This window comes from Mirounga leonina, unplaced genomic scaffold (genome assembly GCF_011800145.1).
Source record: "Mirounga leonina isolate KUSES-001 unplaced genomic scaffold, KU_Mleo_1.0 Mir_126, whole genome shotgun sequence".
Taxonomy (NCBI): Eukaryota; Metazoa; Chordata; class Mammalia; order Carnivora; family Phocidae; genus Mirounga; species Mirounga leonina.
The window spans coordinates 35,256,915-35,278,337 of NW_023270314.1; the positions used below are offsets into that span (position 1 = coordinate 35,256,915).

Here is a 21,423-nt window from a genome sequence, read left to right on the forward strand (position 1 = left end):
ATTTATTTATTTATTTATTTATTTATTTATTTATTTATTTATTTATTAAAGATTTTATTTATTTATTTGAGAGAGAGAGAATGAGAGAGAGCACATGAGAAGGGGAAGGGTCAGAGGGAGAAGCAGACTCCCTGCCGAGCAGGGAGCCCGATGCGGGACTCGATCCAGGGACTCCAGGATCATGACCTGAGCTGAAGGCAGTCGCTCAACCAACTGAGCCACCCAGGCGCCCCGTATTTTACATATTTAGATTCCCTGTCTATAAAGTAATGGAAATTTAATTTCATAATTAACCAAAGTGCTTAGACAATAATATCTAATATTTATATAATCTTGAGTGATTCATTTAAATAAAACAAATTAAACCATTATAAAATGGAACTAGATAGCTCGAATTCACTTGGTAACAAAGTAAGGTTTATATGTAGAATGAGCACATTTCAGAGCAAAGGCTAGTTACTAAATTGCTAATTGGTTTCCTTTGCAATATTTTTATTTTGATTACTAGTATTCATTTTTCTCATGTCGATAATACTCTTCCTAATGGTTTTGATAGGATCTCCTTGGCATTCCTGTCATCTGACCAGAAGGATGGCCTCAGAACCAAGGAAGTAGAATTGCACCAAATGTCTCCAGAAGCAGATCTCGGTTGGCAGACAAGACTTTCTAAGGAGGGGAGCCTCCTTGAGAAGGAATGTTTCTGGGTTCTGAAAGTGTTCAAGCAGTGAGTACATTCATCTGAGGAGGGCGATGGCCTATATTTTAGTGAGCATTTGAACTAGATAATACATAAGGCCTCTTCTATTGCTTGACTAAAGAGAAATAAAATGAACATTTGTATTCTAATGAAATGCCAGGCACTAAAGTAGTATTATCCTCATACATTATCTTCACAACGAATCTAGAATGTATTATAGCAATCAAAACCAAAGTCCTTGAAGTTCATGCATTTTTATATGTATGCTTATTGACTGAGATGTATACCACATTTCAAAATCTTCATTCCATTATAACAACTTTTCTATCCAGTTTAAAGAAGAGAAGTTTTTTAACCAGATTAATATAATAAAGACCATTTCTAGAAGATGCTATGTACAAAAATGAGGATTTAAAGTGACAAAATTTTTCTGCCTTCTCAAATTTCCATGAGGCATTTTGGCAATACAAAAGAAAAGAACAAAGCTTTCCTTAATTTACTATTTACACCTATATCTGAAATGAGAAATGACTTTATTCATCTAATTTTAGCAGGGATTGTATGGTCAGTCTCTTTTAAAATTCACAATTAATTAAAGCAGTGACTTATCTATGCCTTTGTAACTAGGGAGCAGAAAGAATTATTAAGTGTGCCAAATAGATTTCCTTATTTTATAATATAAGAGTTTGAAATTTTCACAGTATCGTTACTCTTTACAAATGAAAGCATCTGAGACAAAATGATTTAATAATCTGTCCCTCTTTAAAGTATATGTTTACATAAAACTTACAATGTTTTTGAAGTATACTAAAATAAACAGTAGATACATATATGTAATATATGGTACCATCTTTTTTCACTGAACTAGCCACTGGTCATGCACTTCATTTCCAAATAGATAATAAATTTGGGCTGTTGCTTCTTGATCATCTCACTGAGTTTCTCAATGTGGTGAAACGCTGACAGTAATCTGTGAGAAAATTGCTTGGAGTGAAGTGTACAACCTGTAGTCATGGAGCAGAACACATATGTTGCTTTTGACTAATCACTAGGGAGACCAAAAGAGAGCCTGGATGAAGTAGAAATGGATTATCATGACTAGAAAATATATACATACATCCATAGATTGGGTCCTGCTTTATGGATAGTAAACCATAAATTCATCTTCATCTGTTACAGTAACAAAAAATGTATTTATTTTTATTTAATGATGTGGCATTTTATAATTTTCACTTTGTCTACATGTTTCTAAAATCCCCATAGCATCCTTCGTCTATTGTAAACCTATCATAGTGCTTATTAAACAATTATGAAACTGCCTCATGACTTGTCTTTCTCAACCACTACTAATTTAGAAACTCTTTGCAGAAAGGTATTTATCATTTATTTTTGGTGCATAGGACTGCATTTGAAGTATGACACTCTTTCACTCATTGAACAAATAGTTATCAGGTACCCACTTTGTACCAGTTACTGTGCTAGGTGCTGGGAATGCAGTGAGGACCCAAGCCGACATGTTCATTGCTGTTCTAGATCTCATTAAAAAAATAAAGGAAGAAATCAAAATGTTTAAGCTCACACAAAATCACTAATATCTCGGACAGAGAGATCTAAGTATATCATTTTGCCCCAAGAAAGCTTACTCTTTACAAAAGTATTAGGAAGCTAAAACGAAAAACCTTAGCAAAAGAATATTATACTTTCCATAAATTTGTGTGCTACACTAATACCACTTTTGTACAAAGATAATATAGTTATATCTCTTCCCAGAAAATTTTAAGAAATTTGCAGGAAAAATGACTCTTCTAACCAAGGGGTTTAGAATATAGAAATGGATGTTACAATTATGGAAGTGCCTAAAGATGTTTAGTACTTTTGAAAATCAGGCTTGCTCCATTTTACTATTTTCTACTTTGATAAACCTTTGTATCAGATTTCTTTTTTTTTTTAAGATTTTATTTATTTATTTGACAGAGAGAGCACAAGCAGAGGGAGTGGCAGGCAGAGGGAGAAGCAGGATCCCTGCAGAGCAAGGAGTCCAATGAGGGGCTCAATGCAGGGTTTGATGTAGGGCTCGATCCCAGGACCCTGGGATCATGACCTAAGCTGGAGGCAGATGCTTAACTGACTGAGCCACCCAGGCGCCCCTGTATCAGATTTCTAAGTTCTGTCCTTTTAATCTGAATTTTCTGAAAAAAAAAAAAAAAAAAAAAAACAATCATGTGACAAGTAAAAATTCCTTTGTTAAGGATATAATACAGTATTTCCAAAAAAATTTTAATGTGGTTATTAAGTGAAAAAAATGAGATGTTGACATAAAAAAATCTCAATCTCTAAAAATGTATTATATAATAACTATATTATCCAAATCCCAGACTACTTTGATTATTAGCATATTCCATGGGAAAGGAATAGCAATAATATAAATTATTCAAATTTGTATCCTTACACCTTTTGGGAACTATTCAAAATTTGACCACTGGTGCTGGGACCAACCAATTCTATGTAGGCTTCAATTAGCTTCTTGTAAGGGTTTGCCAAAAAGATAAAGCATCTTTGTACCCAAGTTTCCCCTTTTCCTGTTCATTATGCTTTTTCCTCATACTTGCTCCCTGGGTTCATATTAAAACAAACAAACAAATAACAACAACAACAATTATCATATGATCTCACTGATATGTGGTATTTGACAAATAAGGCAGAGGATCATAGGGGAAGGGAGGGAAAAATGAAACAAGACAAAACCAGAGAGGGAGACAAACCATAAGAGACTCTTAATCTCAGGAAACAAATTGAGGGTTGCTGGAGTGGAGGGGGGGTGGGAGGGATGGGGTAGCTGGGTGATAGACATTGGGGAGGGTATGTGCTATGGTGAGCGCTGTGAATTGTCTAAGACTGATGAATCACAGACCTGTACCCCTGAAACAAATAATACATTATATGTTAATAAAAAAAAAAAAAAGAAACAACAACAAAACACTACCTTTTCCCACACTTATGTGTGAGGCTCTGCTTTGGGGAGATCCAGATGAAGACAGATGCCTTCATCAAAATAAGAAAATGAAGCGCTTCCTAAATACTAGTTTATGCTCACCATAATAAATTAACCTTTAAAAACATCTGAGTAGGTTACTCAGGATTGATAATCTTTTAAGATAATTGTGAAACCAATCATCTGCATTAATCTCTGATTCAGCTGCTAAGAGTTTTTTCATTCATTGTTCCTGATAGCATATTTTGCTTTTTTTCATTAAGTTAAGTGAATGTTTTACCTGCTGGATAAGCACTTCTTATATTCTTCTAGTTCATCTACACTGCAGGAAAACTTAGTAGTATTAAGGGTAGAAGTGGGGAGCTCTTCAACTAGGCAAGAGGAAAAAATGAGTAAAACTTAAACACTCTACTGAGATATATTTTAAAACCACAAGGGAAGAGATTATTTTTAAACTAAATTGCCTACAGTTCTCACTTGAAATATCAGGAAATTAACCTTGAGATGAGGTCAGTCACATAGGAGATGGGCTCCTCCAGCTTTTTACTTTATTTTCTTAATGTGTCACTTTTTCCCCCCCTCTGTTTCTTTATAACTTAGACCTTGAGTACATTTTTATAGGAAGTGCACTGGGATATTAGTTTTCTCAATCATCTATCTTGTTAAACTGCTAGCATCTCCCATCATATTTTAAAATAGAAACAATAACCACATTATACTCAGTCAAGCGACACCCCCCTCCCTTACAGGGGCATTTTCTTAAAGGAGAATACATGTTACAGATATTCTCTTTTAAGCTTTCTTTCATGCTTGTCTCTTTGATATTCAAGGTTCTGTGTCAAAGACTCAAAAGGTTTTTAAGAAAGAACAAATGGAACAATAATTTTGAGATTTATTTCCAATATTTTTAATTTATTTAATTTATTAGGTTCAAATCTGGTTATGCCAATTATTACTCAGACAAATGTTTCTAAACTTCAAATTTTTCATCTTTAAAACAGGGATAATAATAGTGTCTATTCCCTAGGATCATGTAGATTAAATACAATAAGCTTAACTATTTAGCATTGTAAGGGCTCAACAAATGTTATTATTCTTATAATTAATATTATCATTATCATCTTCATCACTGTCATCATCATCATTGTCTTCAAATATCCAATGACATAGAATAGGGAAAAGCATTAAATGCTTTCATTTCATTCCACACAAGAGTTCTATGAGGCATGATTACTCTCTTTCCAGCTTTCCAGATGAGAAAACCAAAGCTCAGAAATTTTAGATAAATTTTGTACCAAATTCCTCAGTGATAGAGCTGAGATATCAACCTATATCTGCTTGGGCGAGCTCACAATTTTATACTTACTATGGAGTTGCAAAAGTCAGATATCTGTGAAACTAAATTCCTCAATAGCATACATTTTTTCCTTGAAAATTATCATTTGAGAAAATATTACCTGCTAAAGATTTTTTGCTATTTAATTGGAAATCCTTAATTGATGCTTACTTCCAATAAAAAAAAAGCTTTTATATTCTGATAATTATCATTGCTTCCCACCTCATATTTCCTTGGTTCTCTGCTAGTTGGAAGTTATGAAATAGTCAATATATAATTCTTAGGCAAAGACAATGGTTTTTAAAAAGCAAAATATATATTTAGTGTTTCAATTCATGAGTGAGTTATATATTAAATAATCCTTTTTCCTCTTTTTTATTACTTAAAAATGAATACCATGAAATAAGAAAAAATGCTATGGTCCAAGAGATGACTTTCAAACTCCAAATACTGATCTCTTCTCCCAAGAAACCTTGAACTTGTTTATTACAGGGGTTTGCAACAGCTAGTGAATTTCTCTATTTTTCCCATTCCTTTTCTACTAGCTGTAAATGTAATTGTCAATTTAAGAAGTTATGAATATTAGGTCTTTCCAGTTCACTCCTACCATTCCACTCTTTTTATAATAACTTCAGCTGAATCCTTGCAAAGATTATCTGAAGACATTTTGAGATGTACCCAAATCCTAACCTACAGTACAAAAAGAAAAAAAAAGAGCTTCCTGATATGTTACATGTTTAAAAGTTAAAACCTGGGGTTGGTTTTGTGGTTACATCTCAGGAACATGGCTTTGAGAAGGCCAGATTGTAACACTTGATTTGATCATACTTGAGTATCACAATCAGCCCTCAGTGAATATCTGTTTAGTGTTTACTCTGTGCTCAGCATTGTTCTTGGCACTGAGAGGAAAGCAGACAAAATCCTGCCCTAGAGGAGCTAATATTTCATGGACAGATGAAGAAGGGAGAGCACCAGAATTGAGAGGGCTAGCTGATTGGGCAGGCAGCCCACTGCCTGTGGCTTCAGAAGGGCCCTCACTGTCCATTCACTTCCTAAAACAGAGAGGAGTCTGTGGTTTGGTATAAAGCCCTGAACTGTGAATCAGAAAAGCTGAGTTTTAGATACTGCTTTGACACTTCATTTGTGCTGAGGCAAGTTGTTGAGTCTCTGGCATACATTTCCTCATCTGCAAAGATAGGATGTTGCCAATTCCTCTTAATTTTCACTCTTTGTGCTTAAAAATATGAGATGATTTCACTTTCCCTGCATAATCACATCTACATTTTGCTAGTATCATATTAAAGACCCCAACTATCATTCCAGCTTCAGGTTTCCATGTCTTTTTCCCTTTAACTAATATAAATCCTCCCCCTTCTAACTGGCTATTCCTACTGGTCTTTAAAGACTCAAATCAAGGGAAGTTTTCTTTGGGATATTTTGAATGTTATCAATTTTCTACCTTCATAGATCACATATTTGTGATCTTATGAAAGATCCCTTATGAAAATGTGTCTATTTTATGAGACACATATTTGGCATATTTTATAGTTATTTCTTTTACAGGGACTTTTAGAAGTAGAACTATTGAAACAAATAGAATAAACATTTTAAGGATGTTTTTATAAATTACTGAAATGATTTCCAAAAAACTTAAAATTCACCAGCATTTTATGAGAATGCTTCAAAAGATCTTGTTTAACCATGGATGTTATTACCTTAGTTTTTATTTTGGCTAACTGTTTGTGAATGCACAGGACTCTACATCTCTCCTAGATAAGCCAGTTAGGAACCTCTGCCTTACTCTTAACAATTAGCTTATAGGGCGCCTGGGTGGCTCAGTCGGTTATGCGTCTGCCTTCAATCGGTCTCCTTGCTCAGTGGAGAGCCTGCTTCTCCCTCTGCCTGATACCCCCATGCTTGTGCTTGCTTGCTCTCTCTCTTTCTCTGAGACAAATAAATAAATAAAATCTTAAAAAAAAAACCCAATAGCTTATTAATGCCCGACATATTAAATGCAGAGATTATAGTATTAGTTGCCACATAAATCAATGGCCACAGAGCATTGAAAGATGCAACATATTTGAAAGCTTATGCTAATATATTTATGAATAAATGTACATAGTTTGATAAAAATTGAACTCACCTGATAGCTTTCCACTATTTTTTCTACAACATGCTCCCAATGAACAGATATCTCAGAAGATGATAAGACTTTTACACCTACTTCTGTTGGGGCTTCACTGGGAGCTGAAATTTGATGAGAACATTATATTTTTATATAAGATGCTTATATAACAAAATTCAAATAGCACCATTTGCTGAATGAATGGATTAAAACTATATTTTAATATTTTAAGTAGTTTTAATATTTGTAAAATAAAATAAGTCAAATAATTTTATTATGTTTTTCTCTAGTTTTACTAATATTACTTTATTTCATGGTCATCAATGATATATGCACACACATCTACATGAATGTTAACATAGACTTATACACATATATATACACAAATACATACACACTTTTAAAAAATATGGGAAGCTTCATGGAGTTCTCCAATATCTGTGAGCAAGAACTGTACTAATTCTTTTTTGCATTTCTCCCAACTAATCTGCTTAAGAAAGCCCACTGATGCAGATTAAATTATTATATTTAGTTTATCAACTCTACATTATCAAAAATAGGAAATTTGATATTTATTATAAAACATTGTTCACTACAATTAATTTTCAATTTTCTCATACTTTGTATTTACATGAGCTAAAGATACGTAGAGATACTTCTTTCTCTTTTATGCATAAGTTTTTTTTTTTTTTTTAAGATCCTTTGAAACAAGTTGTGACATCTACTGCTTCTTGGGCTCAGGAAAGCTTTTATAAGTCTAATCTTCCAACTGGGCATCAAGTCAAATATGTATCAAAAAGGCCTCTCTGTTCAGTGAAAAAAAAGTAATTTACATCCCTTATGAAAATTACACAAAGAAACTAAGGAAATCTTTAAGCAAGAATGATCAATTTTTATTGTCTTTTATTAACAAGCTATAATCCTCTTTTATGTTAAAAATGCCCTGCACATGAACACTGTTGTCTTTCTGAATCAAGGTAAACATGTAGCACTATGATTGATTTCTTAGTAGTAAAAGAAAAGATGAACACTTATACAAGTTTCGGCACATGCAGGTTTTATGAGACCCATGAAACATTTAGAAAAGAAATATAATTAAAAGCAGATGGCCATGACTAAAGAAATGACAGGCATGGCCTTTTGCCTGACTACTTTAGCATCAAACAAAGCAATAAAAAATTGATATTGGGTGAGAAGATAACTTGTAAAATGCTTTTTACTTTCATTTCCTCTGTGAAATGCACTCATATTGTTCAAACTGGTAACACTGAGTCAAGTTATCATATTTCTGCTGAATCAGCACAAGCACAGAGAATGTAAGATTTATTACTTGGGACTAAAAAGACCTGAATTGATTATAAACTTAAATAATTTCTATTTTTATTCTTTCTATGTATTTAGTTAACTAACTTAAAAAGTGTGTGTGTGTGTGTGTGTACCTACACACATATATATTCATATATATATGGTTGCCTTTCATGTTTGTGTTGTCGGTAAAGAGCATGGAATGATTTGAATGCACATTAAGTTTTTAACAAATATGAAAACTAGTAACTCTATGACTGAAGAGCATATGTGAGTTCTATGGGATAGCTAATTGTTTATTTTGAAGTAAAAATAGTGCAAACTGGGTAAATGAATAGAGTGTTTTTCCTTTAAGAGATCAGAGGAGTATCTCTTATAATTTTAAGTCTTTACACTATCCATTTGTGCTTTTCATACATGTGAAAAGAGAACTTGGCCAAGGACAAAAGTGTTAAGTCAGAAGGCAATGAAATCCCTATTTGCTTTTCTAGTCATTAATATTTACATAGTGCTGATGAGTACAGAGATATAATGAGATCTTAAAAAGTAAGGAAGTCTTATCTTTCTTTAAATAGGAAAATCATAATAAAAAGCATAATAACTTAAATAGGAAATCACAGAAATTAATATCATTATGTATAATCTAAAACTATATATTATTTAGCATAGAGCTATAGAGTCCTTTAGGAGCATGCTCAGATCAGTTAAAGTTTCTAGAAAAACAAAGACAGCCAGTATCTATATATTTACCCCCTAAATAGTCTTCCAGACAATTTTTTTCTTTTCCAAGAAAAAAATTCAACTGCCTTTCTGACTCCTTTTTCATAGAATTATGCTTATATTCCCTTTAATAAAATTTTAGTACTCTATTGTAATGACAAAAAAGTCACATAAATGCTATAATTATACAATTTTTAGGTTAAAAGGGGGAAATTTTACTCCCAAAAAAGTATACGTTAAGTAATTTATAAGCAGTAAATATTGTGAATGCACAGACATACTGAGGTTCCAATCAAGTATGGAGAATTTCTGACTTCAAAATTAGAATCAAGAGGCCAGGAACAGGGATCCAAGCCACTTATTTTAGTGGAGATTTCCTAACTATCATGGACATGATCTAAAGGATGAAAAAGATTTTGGAGGCATTCTTTAAATGTATAGAGTGACATTTTAATTTGGATCAAAGGAATACTCATTTAGAAATGCCTAGTAGTATGAAAAGATCTTAGTAAGTAGGTTCTAAAAGGCAGCAAACAAAATGCCTACAGAGGATTAGGCTTCTCCCCTCCCTCATCATATTAGTAAGGTCTTTCTTTTACTTACCATCTTGTGCTGAATTAATGACTGCTGTGAGGCTGTAAGGTCCATCTCCTTTGTTGTTAAAGGCCTTAACTTTAACTTGGAATGCAGTAGATGGGCGCATGGTCTCATCTTTATGGACATAGCGGCCAGTATCTGGATTAGTAACTGTAACTTTTTTCCATTCTTCACCATCAAAGGGCTTAAACGCCACTATGTAACCAAAATTGTTGCCGTAGTGGTATTCTCTTGACAAAGGCTACACAGAAATTGAAATGTTAAATAGGTTTAAGCAATACAGTTTAATAGGGGGAAAATTCAAAGCAAATAATAATAATGATATATAAGAAAGTATGTTCTTTGTAAAAATGTACTTTAAAAAAACATGTTCACAAGTTAGTGCTGCCTGAAAATGCCAAGGCAAAAACATGTTCAAACAAGTAATGACTTCACTTACCAAAGATGCTCTTCTTGGAATATCTCGGGCAGGGGGTGGGGCTCCTTCTCTGGGCCTTTTTACATTCAATTCCTTATCCCTAGGATGCTCTTCCATACAACAGAAGGCCCCTTCCCTCACTTTCTTGAGGTAAAAATCACTTACTTGTGGTCTTTCCTGGCTGTAGAATCTGCCATTTCAAGAGCCTTTCCATAATACCCCCATATCCCACCTCCCTGCTTTATTTTGTTCTCTTTAACATTACTATGATCCACACTACATATTTAACTTATTTATCCACGTCATTGTTCTCTCAATTACTAGAACATAAGTTTCATGAGGGAAGAGTTTCTGTGAATTTCATTTATATTTATCCCTAGGACCTAGAACAAAGCCTCAAGAAATATTTAATGAATGAGTAAATTAATTTCTTTAGAGTTGAAAGGCAATGGTAAGAGAGTTATACAAGACTCTAGAAGATCTGTCTTATAATCAAACAGTGGGAACTGGTCAGAGGGAAAAAGAGAGAAAGTGAAGGAAAAGATGATGCTGCCCTCATCTGTAGGAGGCTGGCTGTGGGCCCCTGTCTGACACAATATTGAAGAAAGTGCTCTGTCTGGCATTATTTTCTGAGTTTCTTATAATTATACATGTCAATTGCCCAATAAAGTTCATGTCAGCTTTGACAATTCATTATTTATAAATAATGGCAAAGCTAGTTCTAGTAAATACTCATCATTTAGTCTTTTTAAAAAAGTCAAAAAGATAAATATGCAAATTGATATTTACTTTTTCACCGGAAATATCAAACTTAAGTTATCATGAGGAAAAACCTTGAAGTAAATATACCACAGTTGCTTGAATACACTTATGTTAAACATGATGGTATAGAAATGTAAATCGTAAAGCATGATTCCAAGAATGTACTAATTTGATTTTTTTTTACATTATTAGAAAATATAATGTTTCTACAGTAGTTTAAACAATTTTCTTTTTGATAGTTATCTCCCTAGTTTTTGCAATTTAGAGTATACCAGAATCATCTACAGAATTTTCAAATCTTAATGAAAGTGGAAAAAAATTTGCGAACTAAAAAAAAAAAAACTCAATAAAACTGGAAAAAAATTAATGATTCTCAGGCTGTATCACCAGAGACTTGATTTAAAATTTTTAGAAAAGGCTTTCTAATCATGAAATTTTGATAACATCCCCATCTTATTCTGAAACAGATACCCACTGAGTTAAAAAAAAATATTCAAGCCACATATAAAAGAGTAAAGTATTCTAATTTTCTTAATATCTGCACTTATATATGTTACATTGACACTAAAACTTACAAATTAAATAACTTGAGATTCAACATTTTATTTCTAAATCTTATTTAAGAATGTAAATTAAATGCCAAGAATAAAATATGACTACAGAGCACTGAGTGAAGTCAATTTTTGCTAAATATCCACTTACAGAAATCAATTTGATTTTTGCAAAGATTAAACCTGTTATTTTTTCTGCACTTCTCAAAAAATCCTTTGAAACCTAGTGTGCTCTTTGACTATCTGCAGTGACTAAACACTAAAAATATTTAATGGGTGCATGGAGCTATATCAACATGTTACCTAAGTAAATGTCACTGTGTCTAATTCAGACAAGCCTCTACTATCACAGCTTTCTCTGCCACAATATCTCTCACTTCAAATATCCAGCTGAAATGCAGTGTTTTTCAGACATTACAGTCTCTGATACAGAACTCCTCTATGGGTCATAAAAAATTAACAAAATGTTTTGGATGCTTTAATAACAAGTCCCTTGAGTGACTTCTGAGACAGATTTATCATAATAGATTACACTAGTGATCAAAGTAAGTTTCAAGTGCAAAAGCAAACTCCAATTTAAAAACGGGTGTTGAGGGTGTTTGGGTGGCTCGGATGGTCCGCTGAACCACCAACTCTTGACTTCAGTTCAGGCCATGATCTCAGGGTCATGAGATGGAGCTGGCAATGGGCTCTGTGCTGGGCATGGAGCCAGCGTAAGATTCTCTCTCTCCCTCTACCCCTCCCTACCCCCGCCTCCTCCCTGCTCTTGCACACGCATGCATGTGTACTCTCTTTCTCTCTCTCTAAAAAAATAAAAACATGTGTTGATACAAAAGTTTTTTTTAACTAAGTCTTGGGGTTTGAATGTCCAGAGAAAATGCTATACATTAATATTGGGTTACCACACCACAGTGAGTTCAAGATATATCTGGAATTAGATAGCTGAATGTTTGTTTAATCTTTTAGACCAATGGATCCCTTAACATCCAGGATCTATTTTTGCATAGGAACTGCATATGAAGCCATAGTAAGCCAGGTAAAATCTGACATGCATTTAAGAAAAAAATAATTTCAGTAATCTATTCTTGTGCTTTGAGCATTGATTTTTTTTCTCTTTCTTTTCTTTTTTTTCCTTAAGTAAAGTTACATTTTGATAGAGGATTGTGAAATGAATAATTTTCACAGAAGAAAAGTCATTATGAGCTTGGCAGATACTCCAGAAATAGATGTCTATTAGAAGTGCAAGTTGGATAAAGCTTGCAGTTAAAATTTGTCTTTTGAAAATCAATTACAGATGTCATGAAAATACATTGAAATGAAAATTAATACTGTCATATTCCATGCAAACAAAAATAATAAACATATTATATATAAAATATAATAATTAAAAGTAATAAAAATAATTAAATCTCAAGGAATTTTACAAAAAGAAAATTACATGCAAAATAATAGGTTTAAACATGCATTATACAAATTTTATGACTTTATATATAGAAGACTAGAAAGACCACCCCAAAATGTCAAATTGAGTGATTTCTAGGTTGTGTGATCATGGGTAATTTTTGTTTACTTTATACTTTAACATTGGAGCTATCAACAAAACTAACTTAAATAATTATTTTTACAAAAAAAAATAATACCACTGCAGTAGAAGTATTACCATAATAGAGGAAATAGTATCTTGACTCACTGATAATACATTATTACACTGATAATACATATTTAACTAATGTTAACTAGAAAAGGACTAACCCATCAGTTTAGTGTATTGGACAAAGCAATGCTGAAGAACATTCAGGTTCCTTTTGGATAAACATTTCCCAGTTGAATATCCAATTATTCTAATACCTTCCACTGCAAAGTTTTTCTGCTCCCAATGTATTGCTTTGGTGCCTTTTTGCAAATTAATTGTTTATATGAGTGTGAGTCTATTTCTGGGCTCTCTACTTCATTGATATCAGTCCTTATGACAGTATCACATTGTCTTAATTGGTGTGGCTTTAGTAAATTTTGAATTCATAGTGTAAATCTTGCAACTTAGTTTTTTGTTTGTTTGTTTTTAAGTTTTATTAGCAGCAAACCAATAAAATATAAAAGAACAATTGGCTTTAGAATATTGACCGGGTATCCTGCAACATTTTAAATTGTGTTTATTAGCTCTTATAGTTGCTTATAGCTTCCCTAGAATTTTCTGCCCACACACTGTGGTCTTTATTTCATTTTCTTGCCCTATTTCACTGGCTAGGGCCTCCATTAACAACATTAAAAGGCGATATCTTTGCTCTATGTCCAAACTTAGAAGGAAAACATTTAGCTTGTCACCACTGAGCATTATTATTAACTGTAAATTTTTCATAAATATCTTTTATCAGGTGTAGGAAATTCCCTTCTATTTGTAGTTTACTTAGAATTTTTTTAAAAATCATGAATAAGTGTTAATTATGAATGAGGATATCTTGAGAAGATCCTATGGTTTCATTTCTTTATTCTGCCAATATGATGAGTAATATTGATTTGTGAATGTGAAACTAACTTTGCATTTCTGGGCTAAACTACTTCATCGTAGTGTATCATTCTTTTAGTATTTTGTTGGCTTTAATTTGCCAAGATTTTGTTAAGTTTTGTATCTGTGGTTATAAAGGGTATTCCTTTGTAATTTTCTTTTTTTTTTTTAAAGATTTTATTTATTTATTTGAGAGAGAGAATGAGAGAGAGGAAGGTCAGAGGGAAAAGCAGACTCCCTGCTGAGCAGGGAGCCCGATGCGGGACTCGATCCCGGGACTCCAGGATCATGACCTGAGCCAAAGGCAGTCGCTCAACCAACTGAGCCACCCAGGCGCCCCCTTTTTTTTTTATTATGTTATGTTAATCACCATACATTACATCATTAGTTTTTGATGTAGTGTTCCATGATTCACTGTTTGCGTATAACACCCAGTGCTCCATGCAGTATGTGTCCTCTTTAATACCCATCACCAGGAACACATCCCCCCATGCCCCTCCCCTCCAGAACCCTCAGTTTGTTTCTCAAGTCCATAGTCTCCCATGGTTCGTCTCCCCCTCCTATTTTCCCCGCTTCATTTTTCCCTTCCTGCTATCATCTTCTTCTTTTTTTTTAACGTATAATTATTTGTTTCAGAGGTACAGGTCTGTGATTCAACAGTCTTACACAATTCACAGCACTCACCATAGTACATACCCTCCCCAATGTCTATCATCCAGCCACCCCATCTGTACCAGCCCCACGACTCCAGCAACCCTCCTGAGATTAAGAATTCCTCATATCAGTGAGGTCATATGATATATCTCTTTCTCTGATTGACTTATTTCACTCAGCATAATACCCTCCAGTTCCATCCACGTCGTGCAAAAGGCAAGATTTCATTCCTTTTGGTGGCTGCATAATATTCCATTGTATATATATACCACTTCTTCTTTATCCATTCATCTGTCGATGGACATCTTGGCTCTTTCCACAGTTTGGCTATTGTGGACATTGCTGCTATAAACATCGGGGTGCACGTACCCCTTCGGATCCCTACATTTGTATCTTTGGGGTAAATACCCAGAAGTGCAATTGCTGGGTCGTATGGTAGCTCTATTTTCAACTTTTTGAGGAACCTCCATACTGTTTTTCAGAGTGGTGGCACCAGCTTGCATTCCCACCAACAGTGTAGGAGGGTTCCCCTTTCTCCCCATCCCTGCCAACATCTGTCATTTCCTGACTTGTTAATTTTAGCCATTCTGACTTGTGTGAGGTGGTATCTCATTGAGGTTTTGATTTGGATTTCCCTGATGCCGAGCGATGTTGAGCACTTTTCATGTGCCTGTTGACCATTTGGATGTCTTCTTTGGAAAAATATCTGTTCACGTCTTCCACCCATTTCTTGATTGGATCATTTGTTCTTTGGGTGTTGAATTTCCTAAGTTCTTTATAGATTTTGGATACTAGCCCTTTATCTGATGTGTCATTTGCAAATATCTTCTCCCATTCTGTCAGTTGTCTTTTGGTTTTGTTGACTGTTTCTTTTGCTCTGCAAAAGCTTTTTATCTTGATGAAGTCCCAATAGTTCATTTTTGCCCTTGCTTCCCTTGCCTTTGGCGATGTTTCTAGGAAGAAGTTGCTGCAGCTGAGGTTGAAGAGGTTGCTGCCTGTGTTCTCCTTTAGGATTTTGATGGACTCCTGTCTCACATTGAGGTCTTTCAACCATTTGGAGTCTATTTTTGTGTGTGGTGTAAGGAAATAGTCCAGTTTCATTCTTCTGCATGTGGCTATCCAATTTTCCCAACACCATTTGTTGAAGAGACTTTTTTCCATTGGACACTCTTTCCTGCTTTGTCAAAGATTAGTTGACCATAGAGTTGAGGGTCCATTTCTGGGCTCTCTATTCTGTTCCATTGATCTATGTGTCTGTTTTTGTGCCAGGACCATACTGTCTTGATGATTACAGCTTTGTAATAGAGCTTGAAGTCCGGAATTGTGGTGCCACCAGCTTTGCTTTTCTTTTTCAACATTCCTCTTGCTATTAGGGGTCTTTTCTGGTTCCATACAAATTTTAGGATTATTTGCTCCATTTCTTTGAAAAAAGTGATGGTATTTTGATAGGGATTGCATTGAATGTGCAGATTGCTCTAGGTAGCATTGACATCTTCAAATATTTGTTCTTCCAGTGCATGAGCATGGAACATTTTTCCATTTCTTTGTGTCTTCCTCCATTCCTTTCATGAGTATTTTATAGTTTTCTGAGTACAGATTCTTTGCCTCTTTGGTTAGATTTATTCCTAGGTATCTTATGGTTTTGGGTGCAATTGTAAATGGGATCGACTCCTTAATTTCTCTTTCTTCTGTCTTGTTGTTGGTGTATAGGAATGCCAGTGATTTCTGTGCATTGATTTTATATCCTGCCACCTTACTGAATTCCTGTATGAGTTCTAGCAGTTTTGGGGAGGAGTCTTTTGTGTTTTCCACATAAAGTATCATATCATCTGCAAAGAGTGAGAGTTTGACTTCTTCTTTGCCGATTTGGATGTGTTTTATCTTTTTGTTGTCTGATTTCTGTGGCTAGGACTTCTAGTATTATGTTGAATAGCAGTGGTGATAGTGGACATCCCTGCCGTGTTCCTGACCTTAGGGGGAAAGCTCTCATTTTTCCCCAATGAGAATGATTTTCGTTGTGGGTTTTTCATAGATGGCTTTTATGATATTGAGGTATGTACCCTCTATCCTATACTCTGAAGAGTTTTAATCAAGAAAGGATGCTGTACTTTGTCAAATGCTTTTTCTGCACCTGTAATTCTCCTTTTTGATGGGGTCTTTGTCTGGTTTTGGGATCAAGGTAAAGGTGCCCTCATAAAACGAGTTTGGAAGTTTTCCTTCCATTTCTATTTTTTGGAACAGTTTCAGAAGAATAGGTATTAATTCTTCTTGAAATGTTTGGTAGAATTCCCCTGGGAAGCCATCTGGCCCTGGGCTTTTGTTGGGAGATTTTTGATGACTGCTTCAATTTCCTTAGTGGTTATAGGTCTGTTCAGGTTTTCTATTTCATCCTGGTTCAGTTTTGGTAGTTGATACATCTGTAGGAATGCATCCATTTCTTCCAGATTATCTAATTTGCTGGCATAGAGTTGCTCATAATATGTTCTTATAATTGTTTGTATTTCTTTGGTGTTGGTTGTGATCTCTCCTCTTTCATTCATGATTTTATTTATTTAGGTCATTTCTCTTTTCTTTTTGATAAGTCTGGCCAGGTGTTTATCAATCTTGTTAATTCTTTCAAAGAACCAGCTCCCAGTTTCATTGATCTGTTCTACTGTTCTTTTGGTTTCTATTTCATTGATTTCTGCTCTGATCTTTATTATTTCTCTTCTCCTGCTGGGTTTAGGCTTTCTTTGCTGTTCTTTCTCCAGCTCCTTTAGGTGTAGGGTCAGATTGTGTATTTGAGACCCTTCTTGTTTCTTGAGAAAAGCTTGTATTGCTATATACTTTTCTCTTAGGACTGCCTTTGCTGCACCTCAAAGATTTTGAACAGTTGTGTTTTCATTTTAATTTGTTTCCATGAAATTTTTAGTTCTTCTTTAATTTCCTAGTTGACCCATTCATTCTTTAGTAGGATGCTTTTTAGCCTCCATGTATTTGAGTTCTTTCCGACATACCTCTTGTGATTGAGTTCTAGTTTCAAAGCATTCCCTGATAAAATGCAGGGGATGATCCCAATCTTTTGTGATTTGTGACCTAGGATATGATCTATTCTGGAGAATGTTCCATGGGCACTACAGAAGAATGTGTATTCTGTTGCTTTGGGATAGAATGTTCTGAATGTATCTGTGAAGTCCATTTGGTCCAGTGTGTCATCTAAAGTCTTTATCTCCTTGTTGTTCCTTTGCTTAGATGATCTGTCCATTTCAGTGAGGTGGGTGTTAAAGACCCCCACTATTATTGTATTGTTGTCAATGTGTTTCTCTGCTTTTGTTATTAATTGCCTTATATAATTGGCTGCCCCCATGTTAGGGGCATAGACATTTACAATTATTAGATCTTCTTGTTGATAGACCCTTTAAGTAGGATATAGTGTCCTTCCTCATCTCTTAGTACAGTCTTTGGTTTAAAATCTAATTTGTCTGATATAAGGATTGCCACCCCAGCTTTCTTTTGGTGTCCATTAGCATGGTAAATGGTTTTCCACCCCCTCACTTTCAATCTGGGGGTGTCTTTGGGTCTAAAATGAGTCTCTTGCAGACAGCATATCGATGGGTCTTGTTTTTTTATCCAATCTGATAGCCTGTGTCTTTTGATTGGGGCATTTAGCCCATTTACATTCAGGGTAACTATTGAAAGATAGGAATTTAGTGCCATTAGTGCCTGTAAGAGGACTGTTACTGTATATTGTCTGTGTTCCTTTCTGGTCTATGTTGCTTTTAGGCTCTCTCTTTGCTTAGAGGACCCCTTTCAAGATTTCTTGTAGGGCCGGTTTTGTGTTTGCAAATTCCTTTAGTTTTTGTTTGTCCTGGAAGCTTTTGATCTTTCCTTCTACTTTCAATGACAGCCTAGTTGGATATAGTATTCTTGGCTGCATATTTTTCTCATTTAGTGCTCTGAATATATCCTGCCAGTCCTTTCTGGCCTGCCAGGTCTCTGTCGATAGGTCTGTTCCAATCTAATGTTTCTACCATTGTAGGTTACAGATCTCTTGTCCTGAGCTGCTTTCAGGATTTTCTCTTTGTCTCTGAGACTCGTAAGTTTTACTATTAGATGTCAGGCTATTGATCTATTTTTACTGATTTTGAAGGGGGTTCTCTGTGCCTCCTGGATTTTGATGCCTGTTTCCTTCCCCAAATTAGGGAAGTTCTCTGCTATAATTTGCTCCAATATACCTTCTGCCCCCCTCTCTCTTCTTTCTTCTTCTGGGATCCCAATTATTCTAATATTGTTTCATCTTATGGTATCACTTATCCCTCGAATTCTGCCCTCGTGATCCAGTAGTTGTTTATCTCTCTTTTTCTCAGCTTCGTTATTTTCCATCATTTGGTCTTCTGTACCACTAATTCTCTCTTCTGACTCATTTATCCTAGCAGTTAGAGCCTCCATTTTTTATTACACTTCATTAATAGCCTTTTTGATTTTGACTTGGTTAGATTTTAGTTCTTTTATTTCTCCAGAAAGGCTCTAATATCTTCCATGCTCTTTTCTAATGGAAAAGAACTAATCTTCCATTAGTTCTCTAATATCTTCCATGCTTTTTTCAAGCCCAGCTAGTATCTTCTTTTTTTTTTAAGATTTAATTTATTTATTTGAGACAGAGAGAATGAGATACAGAGAGCATGAGAGGGAGGAGGGTCAGAGGGAGAAGCAGACTCCCTGCTGAGCAGGGAGCCCGATGCGGGACTCGATCCCGGGACTCCAGGATCATGACCTGAGCCGAAGGCAGTCGCTTAACCAACTGAGCCACCCAGGCACCCAAGCCCAGCTAGTATCTTTAAAATCATCATTCTGAACTCTAGTTCCGACATCTTACTAATGTCCATATTGATTAAGTCCCTGGCAGTCGGTACTGCCTCTTGTTCTTTTTTTTGAGGTGATTTTTTTCCATCTTGTCATTTTGTCCAGAGGAGAATAGATGAATGAGAGAACAAAATGCTAACAGGGTAACAATGACCCCAGAAAAATATAAACTAAACAAATCAGAAGTGACCTGAAACCAGGAGAAAAGAAAGAAAAAGAAAGAAAAAGGAAAAAAAGAAAAGAAAAGAAAAAGATAAAAACAAACAAACAAACAAAAAAACAGAATATGATCATATATGATCAGGCTGGTGCATAGATCAGTGCCACACACTAGATTTTGGGCATATTTTGGTCTGTTAGAAGAAAGTGCCTCCCAAAATTTTAAAGAAAGAAAAACTTATATATGTACAAAAATAAGGGTTAATATGATGAAGAGATGGAATACGACTGTAAACATGAAAATTATAAAAGATTTTATAAAAGGAATTGATAAGATAAGAAGTTGGTTGAAAGAAGAAAGAAGAGGATTAAAAAAAAAAAAGGGAGAGAATGTGGTCAGGCAGGATACTAGAACAAAGCCATACACTAGAGAATTAGGGTTTATTTTGGTCTGTTAGAAGAAACTGTATCCCAAAATTTTAAGGAGAGAACAACTTACATAAATATACCAAAAATAAGGTTAACTACTATGAAGGGATAGAATATGACTTTAAAAATGAAAAATAAAAAAGATTTTTTAAAAAAGGGATTGATGAGATGTTGGTTGAAAAAGGGAAAAAGAAAAAGAAAGTTAAAAAAAAATTAACTTTGAAAGACTAAAGAATCATGGGAAAAAAGCCATGATTTCTATGTGCGGTATTCCCCTAGCGCTGGAGTTCTGCCGTTCTCATTGATCGGTAAACTTGGTCTTGGCTGGCTGTTCTCGCTGATCTTCTGGGGGAGGGGCCTGTTGCCGTGGTTCCCAACTGTCTTTGCCAGAGGAGGAATTGCCCCTCCCTTGCTGGTCCAGGCTAAGTAATCTGCTCAGGTTTGCTCTCGGGAGCTTTTGTTCCCTGCAAGCTTTCCGTAGGTCTTCGGAGGCCGAGAGTGAAAATGGCAGCCTCCCAATCTCCGCCCCGGAGGAGCCAAGAGCTCGGGGCCCCACTCCTCAGTGCGCCCCCAGAGAAAAGCAGTCAGTCACTCCCGTCTCCCCGGTCTCCGGCTGCACTCCGTGCTCACCCGGCCTGTGACCGAGCGTTTCTATCTCTGGCTCATGACCCCTTGTGGAGTCTCCAAACCCAGCAGACCCCTGTGGTGTGCTCCTGTGCTGCTCCTGGGGTGGGGGGAAGGGGAGTCTCCCCAGATCTGCCACTTGTTAGGTCCCTGCTGGAGGAGCAGTGGCCCGACTGTGCCATGGATCACGGTTATGGCAACCCCAAGCTGAGAGCCTGGGCCTCGGCTCTATCTCTGCAGCCGGCTTCCCCGCTCCAATACCTGGGAGCTCTGGCACACTCAGGCACCCCCGGTCTTTCTGTGACCCCGAGGGTCCTGAGACCACACTGTCCCACGAGGGTTCCACCCCCCGCTTAGCCACCGGAGTGACGTCCCTCAGCGGAGCCGACTTCTAAAAGTTCCGATTTTGTGCTCTGCTGCTCTATCACTTGCCAGAAGCGGCGGACGGAGGCCCCCTCCCCCGCCATCTATCCTCCTGAATATCGCCTCGGATTCACTTCTCCGCATATCCTACCTTCCAGAAAGTGGTCGCTTTTCTGTTCAGAGAGTTGCTGCTATTCTTTTCTTCGGTCTCCTGTTGAGTTCGTAGGTGTTCAGAATGGTTTGATCCCTATCTAGCTGAATTCCTGGGACTGGACGAAATTTAGGTCTCCTACTCCTCCACCATCTTGCTCCTCCCCCCCTTTGTAATTTTCTTTTAAAAAATAAA

General features: G+C 35.7%; 1 protein-coding gene across 3 annotated transcripts in view; it reads right to left on the reverse strand.

Annotated features, from left to right (window-relative positions):
* CNTN1 (contactin 1) overlaps positions 1 to 21,423 on the reverse strand; it is a 361,942-nt gene that overhangs the window by 40,378 nt on the left and 300,141 nt on the right. For all 3 annotated transcript variants that reach the window (XM_035002871.1, XM_035002873.1, XM_035002874.1), the window contains 2 exons: positions 9,779 to 10,013; positions 7,169 to 7,272 (listed from right to left, as the gene is read on the reverse strand). In XM_035002871.1, coding sequence (XP_034858762.1) covers positions 7,169 to 7,272; positions 9,779 to 10,013 — 339 coding nt within the window. The remainder of the gene's footprint in view (positions 1 to 7,168; positions 7,273 to 9,778; positions 10,014 to 21,423) is intronic.